General features: G+C 48.1%; 1 protein-coding gene across 1 annotated transcript; it reads left to right on the forward strand.

Annotated features, from left to right (window-relative positions):
- The first annotated feature begins 14,040 nt into the window (after positions 1–14,040).
- LOC104269195 (keratin, type II cytoskeletal 1-like) lies at positions 14,041–19,342 on the forward strand. Its single transcript, XM_009868699.1, has 8 exons — positions 14,041–14,268; positions 15,820–16,037; positions 16,680–16,740; positions 17,369–17,464; positions 17,813–17,977; positions 18,060–18,185; positions 18,481–18,701; positions 19,270–19,342. Exons 1-8 carry the CDS (start codon positions 14,041–14,043, stop codon positions 19,340–19,342), a joined length of 1,188 nt encoding a protein of 395 aa, XP_009867001.1.
- Positions 19,343–19,659: the final 317 nt, after the last annotated feature.

Below are 19,659 nucleotides of genomic sequence, written 5' to 3' on the forward strand. Positions count from 1 at the left end.
GCTGGCTCGCTTGCTGAAGGAGTACCAGGAGATGCTGAATGTCAAGATTGCCCTGGACGTTGAGATCGCCATGTACAGGAAGCTGCTGGAGGGAGAGGAGAACAGGTGAGACGTGCTGTCAGGTTGGCCAGACCAAGGCACTGTCTCTCCTTGGGTTAGACTGAGGTTTGTTCATCTCCCACAACCAATCTAATGTCGGAATTAGATTTACTTTCATTTTCCCCCTAAGTCTGGAAGCCCAAAATAGAACTCGGAATCCCACAGGGGATGTTTCCCAGTGGTTTTAATTAATGTTAAATAAAGCAGGAAGTCAAGAGAGTACTTGGGAAACTGCATGGAGCTTAATTGCTTCCAATTATCTTGGATTCTTACCATGTGTTCCCTTTCCTCTGCAGGCTCTGTGGAGACAACCCCTCCAACGTAAACGTCTGTAAGTATCTGCTCATCGTCTTCTCTGCAGAGTGGCTTTTACCCTGGGTTTGGTGAGGATTCCCAGGTGGTCACTTGATGGTCACTGAACTCGTCCTTCTCTTGCAGCTGTGGTTGGCAGAACCACCATTGCTGGAGGCAGAGCTGGTGGCTTTGGAGCTAGCTGTGGCATGGGAGGAGGAGTATGTACGGTCGGAGGAGGAAGCATCATTGGAGGCAGCTGTGGTGTGGGAGGAGGAATAATCAGCGGTGGCTTCTCTTCTGGAAGTGGAAGAATGTGCAGCTCTGGAGGTGGCAACTTCATCGCAGGGGGCGGGTCCTCCTCGGTGCGGAGATGTGTCACGACTACAACAGTCAAATCTTCAGGTGTAAAATACTGAGCCCTGATCTCAGTCCCTTCAAGGAAAGAAGCATCTTCTCCTCTCTCCACCCAGCAGCACAGCTTCTTCCACACTGAACCAGCATGCAAACAAGGAAACGAAGGGTTTCCCTCCTAGCTCAGAACCTCCTCCAATCAACCTGCCCACAGGAACATCAACATAGACCCATTGGCTCCTCTCTGAGCTCCAGGGATGAAAGATCTCCCTGGGATGTACCAGGGACTGCAGAGCTCATCTGAGCAGCTTTGGTTGCGCTTCTTGCTGCTACCCCCGGGCATGGCGCTGGCTGACGAGGAGCGGGTATAAAACTGCTCTTTCCTTTCACCTCTTAAGGTCTCTTTTTCAATGACCATGTTTCTCTTGCAACTTCCGCGGGTCCTGCATGTTACCCACATGCTTGTTTCAGCTACACTAGGTGTTCATGTAAGCAGAAGAAATGCAATGATGTCTCATAGTCAGATTTAGGAGTGAGAAACAGGTCCCTGGAGATGTCCACCTTCCCCCGGTGGAGTCATATGGCAGCTTTAACAGTTTACAGATTTCTTTCTCTCCTCTCTTTCACACCTGACGTATGTGTGGCCTTATTGCAAACCTTCTGTTGTGTGAACCCTACTGCATGGTTGCTTTCTACCAGCGCCCTTTTCCTCCAAGTTCTTTCATTACCAATAAACTGCAGACAAATGAAAAGAAATCTTTGTGTTGTCTCATCACTTAACGGTCCTCTGGGGAAGGAGAACACCCTTTGCTCTTCGCCGTAAGGAACAACAACGCCTACGGTACTCTGTCCTATGGCGCAAACCATTGAGTGCCATGAACCACCCACCCGAGGTGAGGAGGAGCAAGATGGCCTTTCTCTCTCTTCTTAGGACATACCCCTCCACAGTAGATTCCCCATCTCTCTGTGGGGTGGGAGAACCGTGGCTGTGAGGAGTGTGGCCCAAGTAGGGAACATGAGATGTCAACCTGGTGGCCATGAGGTGGGGGACATTGTGCTTGTCCCAAGCTTAACAGGGTGAAGTGTCCACCCGTTGGTTGATGGGCACCTCGGGAGCAAGGCAGGCAGGGCCACCACTGGGGGCCTTGTGGTTGTGACATGGCAATGGACGGCAGCAGCTGGTACATGGTTGTCTGGATGTGATGGTTTGAACACGGTGATGTGAACAGGGTAGTTGTGGTTGTTTGAACGTGGCCATAGAGATGGGCTGTTGGGATGTGGTGGTTGGACCGGAGCTGTTTGAACATGGCCATTGGGATGTGGTGGTTTGAATGTGGCCTTTGGGATGTGACAGCTGGACTAGTGTTGGTTTGCGTATGGATGTTGGGGTGGTTTGAATGGTGGCATTTTGAACATGGCCTTGGTATGTGGCAGTTCGACTGGGGTGGTTTGACCAGTCTCTTTGGGATGTGTCGGTTGGACTATGGCCATTGGGACGTGGCAGTTAGCACCAGCCCTTGGCACGGCTGTCATCCCAAGAGCCAGCCCATCACCACCACACAGTGGCTCAGTTGTGATGGTGCCTGGAGTCCCCACTCAGGCGCCCTGGAGGCCTCCATGAGGGAGGACACCAGCCCTAGGTCCCCCGTGGGTGGTTAATGACTGTTGAGGAAGGGTTGTCCTCCACCCTTGGCTGCCACAAAGACAAGCAGCACCATCTACCTGACGAGCAGGGCTCTTACACAGGCACCGGCACCTCACACCTGAGTGGTGGGAGGGCTTGAAGATGTTCTGTGGACACAAATCACTAATGAAAAGAAAGCAGCGTGAAAGGAACCTGCTATTATAGCTCCAGATTGCCCAGGCAGGTGAGTCATTAGACATCTCCAGAGAACATCCCATCGCAGCCGAATTAATTGGATGAACGCTTGGTTGGATTCTTCTCCAGCACGGGGAGGAGCAGGAGCCGGGCTGGTGGGTGAATCAGCCCTGGCCATACTGGAGTGTGGGCATTGTCCTGCTGTGGTCTTGGTGTCTGCTGGGGAAAAGTCCAGAAACGGAGAAGATCTGTGTTGCAGAGTCCTTGAGGACACACCTGACCCCTGAATCTGATGTTTATATCAGGATATAAAACGCCATAACTCTCCCCTTTAAAAGAAAAATCATATTCCCAAATCTAAAGGTACAGGGGACATACCAAGAAGTCATCTCTACTCCCTCACCCCAGTGAAGGCTCCAAGGATGGGCACAGCCCAAGTCGCTGCAGAGCCCAAGACTATTCCTGGGGACTTCCTTGGGAGGGTGGCAGAGAAGGCAAAGGTCTTCCACGTGTTGAAAACCAGGAAGTTGAAGGCGTCACCCTCCAGAAAAACCACAAGCTTTTTGTGCTTTCCTTGAGTTTTTCCTGGAGAGGCTATAAGATGGAGATGCCGGAGTTTATCTTTCCCATCTGCTGCGCTCATGAAAAAGAGAGTGATGCTAATTGCTCAAGTGCATCATGCTGGAAGGAGAGATGGTTAACAGCCCCGTGGTTGGGCTCCCCTTCGTCTGCTCTGCGGCCATGGTTGTAGCTACCACCTCTTGTGCAAAAGTAGACCCATATTTGCAGCAAAGGGGCCGGTTTTGCTTAAAATGAGTGAATTTTACTTGTGAAACAGCCTCAACGTGGTCAAGCAGTGACATGTCTGCGATACTTTTTGGCGTAGCTGTGGCCAGGTTGGACACAGCCATTGAAAAATAAAGAAGAAATATACTTTTTGTTGGTTTGTAAGTTCTGGTTTTCTACAGCAAAGGGTGTGTGCTTTCTGGGCTAAGAGAACGTCTGTGCCAGGAGGCTCCTGCAGTTGCTCACGAGAACCTGTCTGCATCTTCAGCTCAGTGTGGGCTTGCAGAGGTTGGAGCTCAAAGGGAGATGGCAAATGTCTTACTCCGGGCATCTACTGCTGATCCTCCATCACTCTGTCCAAGCAATGTGGGGTTGTGAGACACAGCCTGGGGCTGCTGACCTCTCCAGTCACCAACCGGTGCAGTGCGAGGCCACCGGTGGCTCAATGTGGCTCAGAGGACAGTTAGGTCCCAGACGACGGGACACGAAGCACTCTTCCTTCCATCAAGCACTGCTGAGGTGGAACAGTAAGGAGATCTCGCCCTCGACAAAGCCAAAAGCCAGCTGGGTGAACTCTGCCAAGCCCTCAGTGGAGCCTAGGAGGAGCTCGGCCGCACGCTGGAGGAATGTCAGGATTTCTTGAGGGTGAAGACAGCCCTGGACATTGAGATTGCCACACCCAGGAAGCTGCTGGGAGGAAAGGAGAGCAGGTAGAAGTCTGTCCCATAACCTGGTTCAGGGCATGAGTGGTGCAATATTCTTTGCGTTAGAACACGGAACGAAATATAATAGGTGCAGTATTTTATGAGCTGGTTGGGGAATGAATCCAGGCAGTGTTATATTGGCTGTAATTAGAGCTGTAATGAGTTTTTAATCGTTACTAATCATGTTTATTATGGGAGGGCCTCAGAAGCCACCAAGATTTCTTCCCTTGGGTTGGTCGCTGTGCAAACAAGGAGGAGACTCACCCACTTTGCAGCCGTGTCGGATAGGACAGCGAACAGCTGGTAGACAGGAGATGTTTACTTTCGTGAGTGGCACCACTACGCTGGAAGGATGGGAACTGAGAGGTGAAGGATGTCTCCTGAGAGGCGATCTGCCCCTGCATCCTTGATGCTCCTACTTACGTGGCACGTAACTCCTGAGCAGCTGTAGCCCTTCGTGATCCCCAAGGATGAGTGTTCAGGGCAAACAAACTGCAGGGAGGTTCTAAGAGGTTAGATGTGGAAATCAGCATCCTCTGGTCACTCAAACAGCAACACCCCCAGCTCACTCGCCTCCGACTCGACTTGTCTGAATTCAAATCTATCTCAAATGCTCACTAGAAAACCTGCTGACCTTCTCAAGAGAGACTGAAACCAACATGGTATGAAAGCAGCAACAACCACCAAGTGTCTGGGTTTGGAAGGAGTTTTAAAACCCAGTGGTTAAAGATCCAGAAGCTTCTGTAAGCAAGCACAGACCTAAAGCTGTGTAGCCACTAAAGAAGTCCGGCGGAGGAGCAAAGCAGAGCCCTGCCCTTTTGCTTTTGCAACCTACACTCCTGTTCTTTTCTTCTAGATGCTGAAACATCTCCTGCCTTGCTCCTTCAGATCCTGGCTGCTCCTGCCTTGGATTCATCCTGAGAGAAACTGGTTCTGGTGTCAGTCTACAGGTATGTCCTGTGGCAGCAGGGTGAGTCTGCTGACTGGTTTCCTGGGATCCAAAAGAAGTCCAAGAGCATCATCTGGGGCTTTACAGGAGAATCTGAGTCTTTCATTCACCTCAACTTTAACTGCAGAGATTGCAACAGCAGCCAAGCGCCTTTCATCCAGCCCTCTCCTCCCGTCTGATGTCAGCCCCGTTCCTCCGCGAGTGCTCAATGAGCTACAAGAAAACCACATGTGTTACATGTCCCAACACAAGATCTGCTCCCACACAGTCAGGTGACCTGGAGGAGTGCTGCTGGTGAATGTGGTGTCCCTCCAGCTCCCTCCTGGCCTCGTTTCATCCTGAGCTCTCTCAGCTAAAACTGGGACAGGTAGAGCAGGATTTGCAGAATTTATGGCAGCCACACTGTCTGTCTGGTGCTGACAGCAAAACCTTCTTCCTCTTCTTCCTCCCACCCACTTGCTTTGCTGGTGCTTCTCAGCTCTAAGAGTGGGCTGATATCCCTTTAGGTGTACACAATCCACATTTTCTGACCATCTCTGTTGCTTGTGCCCATCAGGCCTACTTGAAAACCTACATGATGATGCGACATGGCACGATATGGCACGACATGGCATGGAGTGGTGTGACATAACACGAGAATGTCCACTCTTAACTGGAAGTATAGGTTGAAGCAAGCCTACGTCCCCTGCAGCCTGGGGACCAGGGCTTGCTGGTGAAGATAAAGTAGACATGGCCACAGAATGTCACTAGAGGGCTACCAGCCTGTGCAAGGGACGCTGCCCCATTCTCACACACCCCCAAACCTGCTGTCGTGCTCCAGGTTGATGACAAATTGACTTTCCCATAAATTACTGGTCAGGCTGAGATGGGAAAACCACTACCTAAAGGAAGGACGGGCTCCTTTCTTGGTGCAGTCATTGCTTGCAGGTGAGACATGAAAGGACAAGGGGTGTGTCGTGTTTGCCAACAACCCTGATCGTGGCAGGTCTGTTGGAGCTGCAGGTCCTCTGCCTTGCCTGATCTTTACAGGGTTTGACGTAGGGCCAGGATCAAGTGAAACACGAACCTGTCCTTGTCTCAGACTTGGAGTCTTCTGTCGGTCCCGGAAGACTGGCATCAGCCTTCCTTCCTTCTCTCCCCTCAAAAAACACTCTCTGAAGTCCCTTGAACAAGTTCTTTTTTTCTTTTTTGGGTGCTTCCATAGGTGTTTGATATCTGTCAGAGTAAAGGCTGGGCTGGCAGCTGAGGAGCCCAGCCCTCCAGCTGCCCTGCATTGCTCATTTTCCACCCCTCCAACCAAGCCCAGTTCCTTGTAGACATATAAAGAGGAAACAGAGGGGTCCTGTGTTAGAAGGTTTGGTTTTGTACCATGGCTTTGTCTGGGAGCTGTCTGAGAGTAGGGGTAGCTATAGTGTTCTCATACCTGCGTGCTTGTAAATATTTTGAGCTGGCAGAGAAACAGATTCTATGGCTTTGGATTAGAAGTCCCTCCAGAAATAGTGGGAATTAAAGTGTTTCCTACAGGCTGGAAGTTCTCAGCCAGGGTGGGGGGTGCTTTGGTGCTGGGTGCTCTGAAGGTGGTGCAGCAACTCTTTGGTGAAAACAGGTCATCTGTTGGAAAGAGATATGCTAGTTCTTCTCCATCACAGCTGTTGGTATCTAAGAAGTCACACTGGAGTGAGACTTCCCAGCACCTCTTGGGCTGGATGTCAACCCTGAGCTCCAGAAAGTGCAAATCCTGGAGGAGGAGTAAATCAGAAGCTCTAATGAAGACATCACCTCCTTTGTTGACAAGGTAGGAGCTGCAATTTTTTCACTGTTGCACTCATAAAGGCTTCTGGTGGGGGATGGTGTTCAGGGGTAGGTTGGTGGGCCCCTTTTGTGGAATAATTGGTCAATAAACTGGGCCTTGAAGAGGGGACGTGATGCGCTGTGACGGCTGAGGTTACTCACACCAGGCCACCAAAGCATCGGTAGCTGCAATGGGATGCTTCAGGCTCTGACACCCTTTGGCCATGTTGAGGGCTCTGGAGCTGGTTTTATATCAAGGTGTGATCCTCCAGAGAGGGAATCGCTTTCTGGAAGTGGTGATTATTCTTCACCAGCTTTACCAAGAGCCTAAATGTTTAGATTTGTCAAAATACCAACCTTTGGAGCTGGGTGTCCCATGATGTCTTTGCTAGGTGACTTTTCTTTAGACCCTTCCCTTGCTGGAGAGGAGGTCTGGCCTGAGAATAATCAAAGTTGTGGTGCTTTTTCTGTTGCTTTACCTTTTCTCCACCTGTTTTGCGCCCTGTGGATGTTATTATTGCCACTAATTATACCAATTGAGATCCCGAGGGCTCAATTGATCACAAAGTTTGACCTTGATTGGACTAATTATCAGCCCTGAGCCAATTGGGAGGCCAGTCCAGGTGACACGTAAGTGTGACTGGGTGTGGTGACCTTCTGTGTGATGACACTCTGCACAGAGAGGCAGCACCGGGACCCACTTGGTTTGTAGGCTGCTAATCACGTTGTTTACTGGATCCTGAACATCTGCCAGAATTATTTCCAGCTGTTTCAGCTTCCTGTGGGAAAGGATGTTATTAAAATTGGTCTCAATCATCAACAGTGCGTTTTGATGTTCGTTGTAGCTCTTGCCATGTTCTCTACCTCTCCTCTCCGACCAAGAGAGTGTCTAGGTAGGAGAGACTGATCCACCAGGTGTAAAAGGCTTTTCCTGTTCTTCCTCAGATCTTGTAAAATTAGGAAGGACCACGGGATGTTTAAGGCTTTTGGCTGTTGAAGGCAGCCTTGCACGCCAGGGCTGTGGCTCAGCTGAAAAAGTCTGGCCTCTCTCAGGAGAGGACAGCCTCCTCTCCGTGATGTTTGTGCCTTGAGTGTTGTGAGATGGGTCCCACCATGGTTGCTGTGGGTCCTGTTGCTGGGCCTCAGGTCCTCCTCTAAGCAGTCCTCAAAGACCTGAACCCTTAGACCATCCATGTGAAGGCCACTTGCTGGTGTCACTGAAGTTTCAGCAACTCCCTTTGCTTATTCCTGCTTTGACTTTGATCATGAAGCTGCCCTGGTCTTGTTCTCTCTTTATATCACAGGTGTCATTCTGCTGACTGTTTTTCTGCATGTAGAAAAGTCCTATTTTCTCATGACACCTGGTGTATTTAACCTGAAGTTCAATCCAGTTTCCTCCTTCATCCTTATTTTTCTTTCCCCCTTTTCTTTTAGTATTTGTGGGTCTTACTCTCTTTTTTTTCTCTATTTTTCAGACCGTATCTCTCCTCCTCCTGAAACCCTTTGGAGATTTCATCTCTGCCTTCCGCCAGCACCACACACCCCAGCTCCAGGGCATCAGCTGCAGGTTTGCTGTGTGTGGAGTAACGTGGGCTTGCCAAGCCTTTGAGAGATCTCAGGAATCGGAGAAGATGATATTTTTGCATTAGGGTAGCCAATAAGGAAAAATAAGCTTCTGCTTCATCAACTTATTGTAGTTGGTAATAACAGCCATAGAAGAATTACTTCAACTATTTTTCACACATATTAAATTACTTTCACATTCTTGTAGGGGAAATAAGAGATTAATAGATAACATAATTCAATTAGTATTTTCTGAGTAGACAATTTACTGTTATAGGTGGTTATAAGTTAGTGACTTGTTTACCTTCCTGTCAAGTCAGAATAATTAGCTGTTTATTAAAATAGCCATTAGTCATTTGTTAACGGGATTGCAAGGCGGGGTAATACTTTGTTTTGTGTCAGCAGAATGCCTGCTGGTCCACACTCAAACCAAGCCTTAGCATAGCCCAGTCCTTCTCCCAGTTCAAAGGTTCTCAAACTGGGCAGACCAAGATGGGAAGTGACCTACCTGTGGAGAAGAGGACCCACCCCACACCTGGCAGGACCTATCCTGCCGAAGTCTGGCCAAAGCTCTAATCTGAAGCCATTGCCCAGGCTCCCTGTGTGTTTGAGGAGGGTTGTAGCTCCAGAGACAGCTCTACTTGATCCTCAAAGGCTTTCCATCCCTTCCCACAGCACCCATGTCACCCTAGACCTCTTGGCCTCCGCCTTATTCTACATGTTGCCCTTTCCTCACTCAAAAAGAGATGCCTTGCATGCAAGAGGAGATGCTCTGCTGCTTCTCACCACCTGTGGTCCGTGGTCCTTATGTCCACATAATGGAGCAGCTCCTGATGGAGAAGCCAACAGCAGGTGCTGGGCCAAGTCCATCCATATCTCTGTTGTTTGGAGTGGCCAACTCAACCACAGCATTTCCACAAAATCGTTTTCTTAACCCAAGACAAAAGAACTTCCCCCCCTCCCCCAACCAACTGAGCTCAGCACCAACTTCTGTCAGTCCATGCCGGACCAAGCCCTTCCCATGCATCTTCTAATCACAGTTCCCTTATCAGGAAGCTTCACTGTTTTACTGAGAAGTGTTGACAGCTCATGGAATTCTGGATGTGCCCTGCTACGGGGCTTCTTCCCTGTGGTCCAGCAGCCACTTTTGTTCTCACCCGGACGTAGACCTGAGAAGCTCTGTCTGGTCTCCATTACCACAGATGGAGTGTGGGATCCCACGTGTGAGATCATGCTCCTGCTCCCGCTTGAAGTGTCTGTATAATTGGCACAATATTCTTGCAGGCAATGTGCACAAAGCTTTGGTAGAACACCAGGTTGTTTTTTTTTAATTTTTCCCCCCTGTTGTTACAAGGTTTTTGACACCTCTTGTCCTTTTGTTGTTTTCTCAGACTCTTATTGTCTTCACTGGCCACAGAAGAAGATTGTTGCTAGTCCCCATGATGGAAGATGGGAGAAAATGGAAGTCTATGGAATTTGATTAGTGTGTCTGTGTGATCTCAATCCTATTTTCTAAGTGACTTAGGGCCCTACTTGCACAGGTATTGGCCAACTGGCGATTGAGATTGACGATTTCAATCCTATGTGTGTGTGCTTATCTATTTTATCTAGGCAGCTATTAAATCAAAGTGTGTATTTATTAATGCACGACTGCACTATGCTGCTGTTAGTAGTTACTTCATAGCAAGAAGTACGTTGTTGTACTTATTTATCTACCCTCTGCTCCACCGATGCAGCTCATGAAGATCGCTAGTTTATGTCTGGCAGTGAGGAAAAGCAGCTGGATCCTTCAAAGACATCTGCAGGGTTGTAGTTATTTGGCTTTTCTCTTTTGAGCTGGTTACAATGGTCCTGCAGGAAGGTGGAGGCACTTCCTCGAGGATTAGCCCACCTAAACCCAGGACACCCAGGTACCAGAATTTTTTCACTCCATTTACTAAATAGGAGGTGGATAGAGATAGATGTAGATTGTGGAGGCTGGCAGGTTCCTGTGTCAGCCCAAAGAGGTGGAGTTTGGGTCTGTTTGTGAGCTGTCTTTATGGCTCGAGAATGTTAATCCTGGGTGATTAACCTGAGTTTGATGGAAGACAACTCAATTTGTGTTCCTTTCACCACCTCAAAGTAGGGCAGTTGAGCAAGTTCCCCAGGTTCCCTTATGGTCAGTAGAGGGAAAGGAGACCATCCAGAATAGCACGGTCATGTCACCAGTCTTTGAGGGTTCTGTAAATGTGAGGAACATCATCACATGCTTCATGAACTGTTCTAGGTGGGAGGAAGAATATGTGGCTGTTCTATGTTTGCTCCAAGAGGTACAGGAGAAGCCCGGGCTGTCAATTTTACATGAACAACTTTTGAGGATGCAATCTAAAATTACCTTGAAAATTCTCAACAACAAGAAGCCAAGTTGACCACATGGCTATCTGAGCAACCCCTGAAGACTTCCACACCCTGGTAGATGCCATGGTAACCCATCTCCATGGTAAGGATGTTGGCTGAACCTCTGATCCTTTTGGTTCGTGCATGTTGCAAGCTGTTTTGCTGCTTCTTTTAAAGGGATGAGAGCAGGAACAACCCAGGTACGTCCCAGAGCAAGGCCAACTCACAGCAGGGGAGAGGAAGGCATCACAGGAAGCTTCCCCTTCATCCTTCAGAACGAACATTATGAACATCTCTTTGGAGATCGCTGCTTCTGGATCCAGCTCAACAGGTTCAGGCGTGGCTCGGTCGGCTGTGCCAAGCCAGAGCCGGTGCCAGCGGACCATCACAACAGCAGCCCACGCGCTGCGGGTTACGGTGGCACGTGGGGGTTGACAGCTGCTTTTCTCCTGTGGGGCTTTGCAGGAGGGCCTTCTTGAGTAGGAGGTCAACGTGGCAGTTCTTTGTGACTCTCTGCCCGGTTTGCTTCCCGCAGCACCTTGATGCGCGCGTTTAGGGCAGCGATTTTGGGCAGGCATATCTCTACCAAGCTGGCTCGTTCGGTCTGTGGGTGTTCCCTCCCCTAGGTCATAACGCTTCCTTCTGGGATCCGTGTGGAGGATCTAAAGTGTTGCCCAGTGCGGCGGGCGTTGGAATGAGCCACTCTCAAATAAAAGAGCAGGGATGAAGATGAGTTGCCCCCAAGGTAGTCAATCACAAACTCAAGGGACAGGTGAACAACTGCAACCCTTGAGAAACTCTTGTTAAGACAAAGAGAAGGGATGTTTTAGCTCAGGCCTCACGAGAAAAATCATGGGTCATATCCACAGAGCCTCACCTCCTCCTGACGAGAAGTCATGTATCGTTCTCCTGATCTTTGCCTGGGCCTGACAATGGCTCCAAGGTCACATAGGAATTTTGGTCTCAGTGTTCTTCTGACATGGCTTGTCCCACATGGAATTTTGCAGTGAGTTCTTAGAATATCTTCCAGTTTGACTGAAATACAGAAGCAAACTACAACTGATGTTGCTTTCTCTGGAGAAGCACCAGCATTTAGAAAATATAGAGTCTAGCTAAAACATAACAGGAAAGATTTTAGTGTAACATCCTAATGCTTTGGCAAACCCTACCCAGATGGGTTGAAATGGCTCTATTTCCAGATTTTTTTTCCCCCACTCACTTTTAAAATCATGGTCCTTACATGTTTTCTGTTGTTCACCATAATTATTCTTTTTAATGGGAGAGAGTTTCCAGTCCAAGTCAGATTTTTTTACGTAGGTATGGAAAAAGAGGAAATTCAGTGGGAAATTTGGTTGAGATGTAGCTAAGTGTAAAGTATAATTACAAAGCAATAGCCTGGATGACCAGTTGGTCATTCCTGGTGTAAGGCTAGAAGAGACCAAGTTTGGGAAGGAAAAGTGGTGCTTCTCACCTGGTTGTCTGGAAAATGTTGTGTCTGCTTCTGGGAAAAGTCCTTCATCTGGTCACTGAGTGTCCAGCATCTTTCTCACCTCAAGGTATTTTGTCTGGCCTTGCAACCAATCCCTACAAACCTTTCATTTAGGGGATTTAGGAGCCACTTTCCAGGGACTGCAAAGCCCTGACCACAGAACCTCTGTGTAACCAACAGCTTTATGGTGTGGCTTTATCCAGCACCTTGAGAAAGAAGACCATCTTGTTGGGGTGAAGCCCAGCTCCTCCAAATGTTTTGAGGGGATGCACTTACCATGTGGGGATTGCTCCACCGGTGCTCTTGGGGACAGGGTATTGGATCTCAGTTGCATTCTAGAGGTGCTAGTGAAGGCTGAAGACTCTCAGAGCCATGGCCAGCAGCAGGACTTGGCTCCTGAGTGCTTTGTGATGAGTCCATGGCCATTGAATCTTCCACCAGGAGGTGCTTGGTGGGAGAATCTGGGTAGAAAAGCTCAGATCCCAGCTCTGTATTCAGTATCTCAGCTACCTGGTGATGGGGCCTTTACAAACCACCACCCACAAACAGGTAATTTCAGTTCATGCTCCCACATGGAAGAGCAGGAGCAGCCAAGAGCTCTAGTGTTTAGAAGTGATGGGTCATCTGTTCCCAAAGGTGATCTCATGTTCATTGTAAATATTTAAATATTTGGTTTAGTTGGTTAAAGTTTATCTCAGAGTGTTATCTTTTCCATTTAAAACTGTGTATCCATTTAAAGCTAAACTGGACACAGCAAAGTTCCAATTTTGTCTGTATTTTAGATTCTATTTCATCTTTATGAACCAAAGGCCATTAATAATAAGTATTAAGCCATTAATAATAAGACCACACTTCCAACACCTCCATTCTCCCCATGGGAATTCCTCGTGAGTGGATGTACTGGAAATGGAAGAAAAGAGAGAATGGGGAAGTAAGGGAGCAGTGGTCTTCGCTTTCTGCAGTGGGAGCTCCTGGTGATGCGGTGAAGCAAGGCGAGCCGCCCCCCCCCGCCCAACATGAAGACAATCGCAAGGCCCTTCCGAAAGGAAACACTGGGAGGGGTGGGGAAATTTAGGAGAGAAGGAACCACGGGGCAGTGCATGCGGGTAACTGTGCGGTCTGTAATTAATGATGGAGCGCAGGCTAGTGAGATAAGGAAATCTCATCTGATCAGATGTCATGAGTCAAACAGGATTTGGGGAATTTCACAATTCCTCCATCAGTGTGTGGTGTTTACTCTGACCTCTCCTCAGGCCGCCATTAATTGCTGCCTGATGAAGCAAACCCAATAACAACACTAACAGACCTGCTAATTACCACGGAATGGAGACGAACTCCTCCAGAACGTATAAAGGAGGACTTCTGTCACCCCCACCAGAGGAGCTGAGGATCCCTCACTCTCGTTTCTCCTCCTGTTTTACAACCTTCCCTACCTGCTCTCTCGCCTTCTCTTGACGCTATGAGCCGACGTTTCTCCAGATTTGGGGGTGGGGCTTTCAGTTCTTCTTCTGCTCACTGTGGCACTCTGGGTGGTGGGAGAAGTTCGTCTACCATAAGCCATTATGAAGACAATAGAGGGGAAGAAAGATACGGTGGTTTTGAGTCTGGTTACGGCAGCAGGAGCCTCTACAACCTCCGTGGGTTTAGGAATGCTTCTGCTGGTGGAGGCTACAGAGGAGAAGGAGCAGGATATGGGAGGTTCCTGGGATTTGGTGGGAGGACACATCTGGATAGGGGCTTTGGTAGAGGAGGTTACTTCATGGGAGCTTTTCAAGCTGGTGAAGCAGGGCTCGGTAGCACTTGTGGAAGAAGTGGAGGCATGGAGGTGCTTGGAAGAGGCCTTGGTAGAGGTGCCTTTGGCAAGCAAGGGGCTGGGCAGGGTTTTGGGCAGGCTGGTGTTAGCAGAGGCATCGAGGAGGTCCATGTCAACACCAGCCTGCTGAGGCCAATACAACTGCAAGTTGACCCCGAGTTCCTGAGTGTGCGGTCGGATGAGAAAGAGCAGATTAAGGCTCTCAATGACAAATTTGCATCATTCATTGATAAGGTGAGTCCCTCTCTCTTTTTTTTTTTTTTAACCTGTTATCTGGGAAGCAGGAAATCTGAGGGATGCTGCTCAGCCCAGCTGGATTAGATGATCTCTAAGGTCCCTTCCAACCTAGGCCATTCTACGACACCCTCACATGGCATCAAATCACAGCGTTGGCTTGATTCTCCTGTGCCGGTGTGAAGTTTTAATAACTTGCTATAAATGCCGCTGCATGAATCACTTGCATTTAGCCCTGGGATAAGTATCTCTGAGTTATCTTTGTGACAGGACAAGAACAAACCACAAGGATGTCATTGACTCCTTGACTCGCTTCTCTCTTGAGGAAAAGGGTTTCTGCATGGCTGGCAATCCTCCAGGGCCTGGGAAATGTTGATGCTTGCAGGAAAAATGGGCGATGGGCTTGGACACCCTTGACATATTCTGACCTTGGCCTGGAGGTCCTGGCTTCTTTCAGGTGGCCAGTGGTCTCCACATCTTTCTTCTTCACCTCTTCCTTGGTTTACACAACAATGCATGCACATCCATCTGTGGTCTTGTCTTCTCTTTCGTTTCTACTCGCAGGCATTCTCCAGCCACAAAAATCCTTCAACCCCTGTAGACTTGACTTATCCCTTTGTTTGGGTGGTGACGTGTCTCTGCGAAGAATGGAAGCTTGTAGCATTTGTTACACTTAAAGAATTAAGGTGTTGGTTACACCCAGGAGTTTTGAGCATGCTTAGTCCTGGACAATAGAAGGGCTTTTAACTCTTTTTTAATAACTTATTTTTAATTTATTTTTTTCTTCATTTTTGTCAGCTTCCAGGTTATAACCTGCTGAGTGTCCCAGCTGAAGAGATGTTATCCCTCTGCTTTCCAAAAATATCATCTTTGTGGATTATAAGTCTTTCTGACCTTCCTAATCATAAAATAGTTTGAGTTGGAAGGGACCTTAAAGATTCCAACCCCTGTGTCATGGGCAGAGACACCTTCCACTAGACCAGATTGCTTAAAGCTCCATCCAACCTGATCTTGAACACTTCTAGGAATAGGGTATCCACAATTTTTCTGGGCTACCTGTTGCAGTGTCTCATCACCTTTGTAGTGAAGAACTTCCACCCTCGTAGTGAAGAGCTGCTTCTCTAAGGCAAGGTGAATCGAGGAAGAGTGAGGTCCTGTGCAGCCTTCTGAGAAGGGGCTAACCCTTCTCTCTTTATTTGGGTGTCTAAAGTACTTCAGAAACAGCTGAGGTGTCCCTCTACCCCAACCATCCCCCTAAATATTGGGCACTTAAGATGAAAAGCCAGCAAAGATTTCAAGATCAATGCTGAGAAGCAGCAGTGAGGTCATACCCTTCTTGTGCAACAGACTGAGAAAAAAGAGATGTGTGTCCCTGTTAGCCTACATGGTCTCGTGTGTTGGTACCAGCATTGCTGGAGTTGGTCCCACCCCCGACAGCACATCTGGGTGTTACTGCCTTGGGAATACCAGTTAGGACGAGTTGTGCTGTAGGGACTGATCCCGACACCAGCGTCCTCCAGCGCTGAGGATCTTTTCTTCTTTCCCTTCCAGGTTCAGTGTCTCGAGCGGCAGAACCAGGCTCTGATGGCCAAATGGGAACTTCTGCAACAGCAAAGTGCCCGGCCGGAGGAGGGCAGAAACATTGCTTCTTTCTTCCAATCCTACATCAGCAACTTGCAGAGGCAGCTGGAAACTCTCCAGGACCAGAAGGAGCAGCTGGATCCGGAAGCATACAATATGCTTCAGCTTGTGGAAGATTATAAAAAGAGGTGAAAAATCACAGGTCTAGGGGGGGAAAAGTGCACTGGGACTTTTCCAAGGCAATGCTAATCATGGCAGGGGGTGGCAGAGCTTAGCTTTGCACCTCCAAGAGTTTTTCTGCAGCCGTTGTAGCTCTGCTCTGCAGTAGGTTGTTGTGGGTTTTGGCTTTGATGCTGAAAGACTAAAGCAGATCTGGCGAGGGCAGAACCCAGAAGAGTAGGAGGAAAATGGAAGGGCCTGTAGATCTATGCCCCTCTTCTCTCCTCCTATCCTCCTTCATGCTCTTCCTCCCCCAAGCCATGAGTATGTGAGGACTCCTTACTCCTCCTGGTAGCTGTGGAATGACGGTCAGCCTGGACAGTGGGGAGGGTCAGAGCTGAGCAGTGGGGACAAGCTTGAGGAGAGTTGCCTCTTCTTCCTGACCTGGCTGCACCCGAAAGATAATATTTGTTCATAGCACTGAAAAATGGAGAGTTTAGGCCAGAGTTATGGGGTGTTAAGAATGATCTAATTTCTAATTTACCGTTTGGGTTTGCAATTGCCCTCGCAGCTGCCAGAAATCACAGTTAAAGGAGAAGGTTCCCTTTTGGGGTGGTTCATTTTGGGTTCTGATTGATGAAGTAAGATGTTTTCTCTCTCTGCTGCAACAGGTTTGAGGAGGAGATCAACAACCGGGCTTCGAAAGAAGAGGAGTTTGTGGAGCTTAAAAAGGTGAAGTAACCTGAGACGCCGAGCTGAGTCAAAACCTCCGAAATAAAGCAGTAACCAGATGGTTGTTGAGGTTTTCAAAAGCAAGGTCATTGCTTGACTTTGTCGAACTCTCCTCTAAGTGAAGCCATTGAAAACTTGAGCTTTTTGCTGCTAAATTGAAGACGAATAATTTCCTCTAGAGACTGAATCGGTCCCATGTAAGATGAGTATCCAAAAGTGCCGGTCTTTCACTATTCACTCAATCACAACCTTGGCAAGACGTCGTTATTAGGGGGTAAATAATGCCTATTGATGGCTTAGGTAGGAGCATAGAAAAATTAGTCAACTTTTTATTAGAAGAATTAGTGAAATCTATGTTTCTGTATTTTGCATTTTCTCCAGGATCACATTTTTTGCCACAGCTGTTTTTCTTGTTTCCAATCTATGCTTTCCTTCTAAGAGTTATAAACTTTCCCTTTGTTCCAATGGCTTTTCAAATGAAACCTGAGATTCGTGGGTCATTATTTGACTCCAGGAATAAAAGCTTTTAAAAAATGAACCAAGCCTTGCAAGAATTGCACCTCAGTGGAAAATTAGGATCAAAGAAAAACAACTATGATGCTTTTTATTTTTTTTTTTTTATTAACAGGAACTAGACAGTGCCTACATGGGAAAAACTGAGTTTGATATTCGGGTGGAAATACTGAAGCAGCAGCTTGAGTTCCTCAGATGCTTGCATGAAGCTGTGAGTATGTTTCTCTGATTAAAAGCTTACCTTCAGGTCTTAGAGGTTATCTGTCTTTTGGAAGTTCCCAAAAATTTTTACAAGAACTGGACATTTTGGTCTTGGAGAGTAGCTCGTCCTTGGCCTTTGAACCTATAAAGATCTTTTTAACACATGAGTGAAAAGGGTGTCACAAAGGCTGGAGGAGACAAGTGAAAATGAAAGTTGGTGGTGGAATGCCAGGACCTGGGGATGCAGGTCGGGAAGTTCCAGTGAGTAACTGGACAGAGAGTCCCATTTCTTTCCTCATAACATGACCTGGACTGCTCACGTGGACTGTTAAAACCTAAAATCTCATTTTCTTTACAGGAATTGTCCCAGCTGCAGGCAGTAGTTGGCAACACCAATGTCGTTCTGTCCATGGACAACCGTAGAGAACTGAACACTGACGGCATCATCGAAGAAGTCAGGCAGGAGTATGAGACAATAGCTCAGAGAAGCAAAGCTGAAGTAGATGCCATGTATCAGGGGAGGGTGAGTAGACATCGATGAGATGGGGAGGCAAGTCTGCTCAGTGGAAAGGAAACCCAAAATGTCTGTTCTCTTCTCTGTGCAGTACCAGGACCTTCAGAACATGTGGGTAAATCAACGTGAGCAACTGAGGAGCAGTTACAAGGAGATCCAGGAACTTACCAGGCTTATCCAGAGATTGCAACCAGAAATTGAAATTGCAAGGAAAAAGGTAAAGCTGGTACACTCCAACGTGACTGAACTAAGTCACTTTTACATGGGGGCTCAGTGCAGTATAATGTTGCCTGTCCTCTGGAGGTGCCCCTAGAGATGATGTTTTCTTCTTGAAACAAAGCAAATTTAGATTTTTGACTGACTACATTGGGATTTAACTGGGGTTAATTTACCCAGCCTATCATATCTTGTGGGGTTCTGTCATTGAGGCAGGTCTTTTGATTGCCAGGAGGGTTTGAAAGCCCTGGTCCTGTAGAAAGGAGATGAACAAGTTCTGTTTGTGGCCTCTGCAGAATGCCAGCCTCCATGAAACCATTCAAGATGCTGAGCAGCGTGGGAGCTCTGCTGTCAAAGACGGCCAGAAGAAGCTTCAGGAGTTGGAAAATGCCCTGCAGCAGGCCAAAGATGATCTCGCTCACCTTCTTCATGATTACCAGGAGCTCCTGAATGTGAAGTTGGCCCTGGATATTGAAATTGCCATGTACAGGTCGCTACTCGAGGAGGAGGAGACCAGGTGGGTACAAGCTGCTCGTCCTGGAGAGAGTCACAGAATGGTTTGGGTTGGAAGGGACCTAAAAGACCATCTTGTTACAACCCTCCTGCCATGAATGCAGGGGGGTTGGACACCTCCCACCAGACCAGGTTGCTCAAGGCTTCGTCCAACCTGGCCTTGGACACTTCCAGGGAGGAGGAAGTTCCACAGCTTCTCTGGGCAGCCTGTGCCAGAGCCTCGCCACCGTCATAGTTAAGAACATTTTCCTTAGATCTGATTGAAATCTACCCTCTTTCAGTTTAAAACCATTACTCCTTGTCCTACCACCACATACCCTTGTAAAAAGTCCCTCCTTATCATTCCTGTAGCCCCCCTGAAGTACTGGAAGTCTGCTGTAAGTTCTCCCTGGAGCCTTCTCTTCTCCAGGCTGAACAGCCCCAAATCCCTCAGCCTGTCTTTGTTGCAGAGGTGTTCCAGCCACCTGAGCATCTCTGGGGCCTCCTCTGGACCTGCTCCAACAGCTCCACGTCCTTCTGGTGTTAGAAGCTCCAGAGCTGGATGCAGTGAGCCATGTGTCCTGTTCTTCCAGTTATTGCCTGGACCTCTGGGATGAATTGCTGCCTAGGAGTGACTTCTTTCACTGGTTCACTGAGAGAGCCTAGTGTGACTTTTGCTTTTGTTGGATGCATTATCTCAATGTGGCTTTTCTTCCACAGGATACAGGAAGGCTCACCAGCCACCATCTGTAAGTATCTCAAGGCTTGGCTTTGTTTTTTGAAGAGCACTGTTACTGTTTTGTTGTCTGTGGTCCTTAACACCCACCATCAGAACAACCGATCTTGGTTCCTACCTCAGTTTCCTTGGGGAAATGAAAGAAAATCAGAGTCTCTTGAGAGCATGTGAATACGTGTGTGTATGAGTTAAAATGTCATCACAGAGTCACAGAGTGTTAAGGGTTGGAAGGGACCTCAAAAGATCG

This window comes from Apaloderma vittatum, unplaced genomic scaffold (genome assembly GCF_000703405.1).
Source record: "Apaloderma vittatum isolate BGI_N311 unplaced genomic scaffold, ASM70340v1 scaffold9344, whole genome shotgun sequence".
In the NCBI taxonomy this organism is placed as follows: domain Eukaryota; kingdom Metazoa; phylum Chordata; class Aves; order Trogoniformes; family Trogonidae; genus Apaloderma; species Apaloderma vittatum.

Coding starts and splice junctions, on each gene's coding strand:
- LOC104269195 (XM_009868699.1), top strand. CDS start 14,041: ATGGAGGTGCTTGGAAGAGGCCTTGGTAGAGGTGCCTTTGGCAAGCAA. Junction 16,038..16,679: donor GTGGAAGATTATAAAAAGAG/GTGAAAAATCAC, acceptor CTGCTGCAACAG/GTTTGAGGAGGAGATCAACA. Junction 18,186..18,480: donor TTGAAATTGCAAGGAAAAAG/GTAAAGCTGGTA, acceptor TGGCCTCTGCAG/AATGCCAGCCTCCATGAAAC.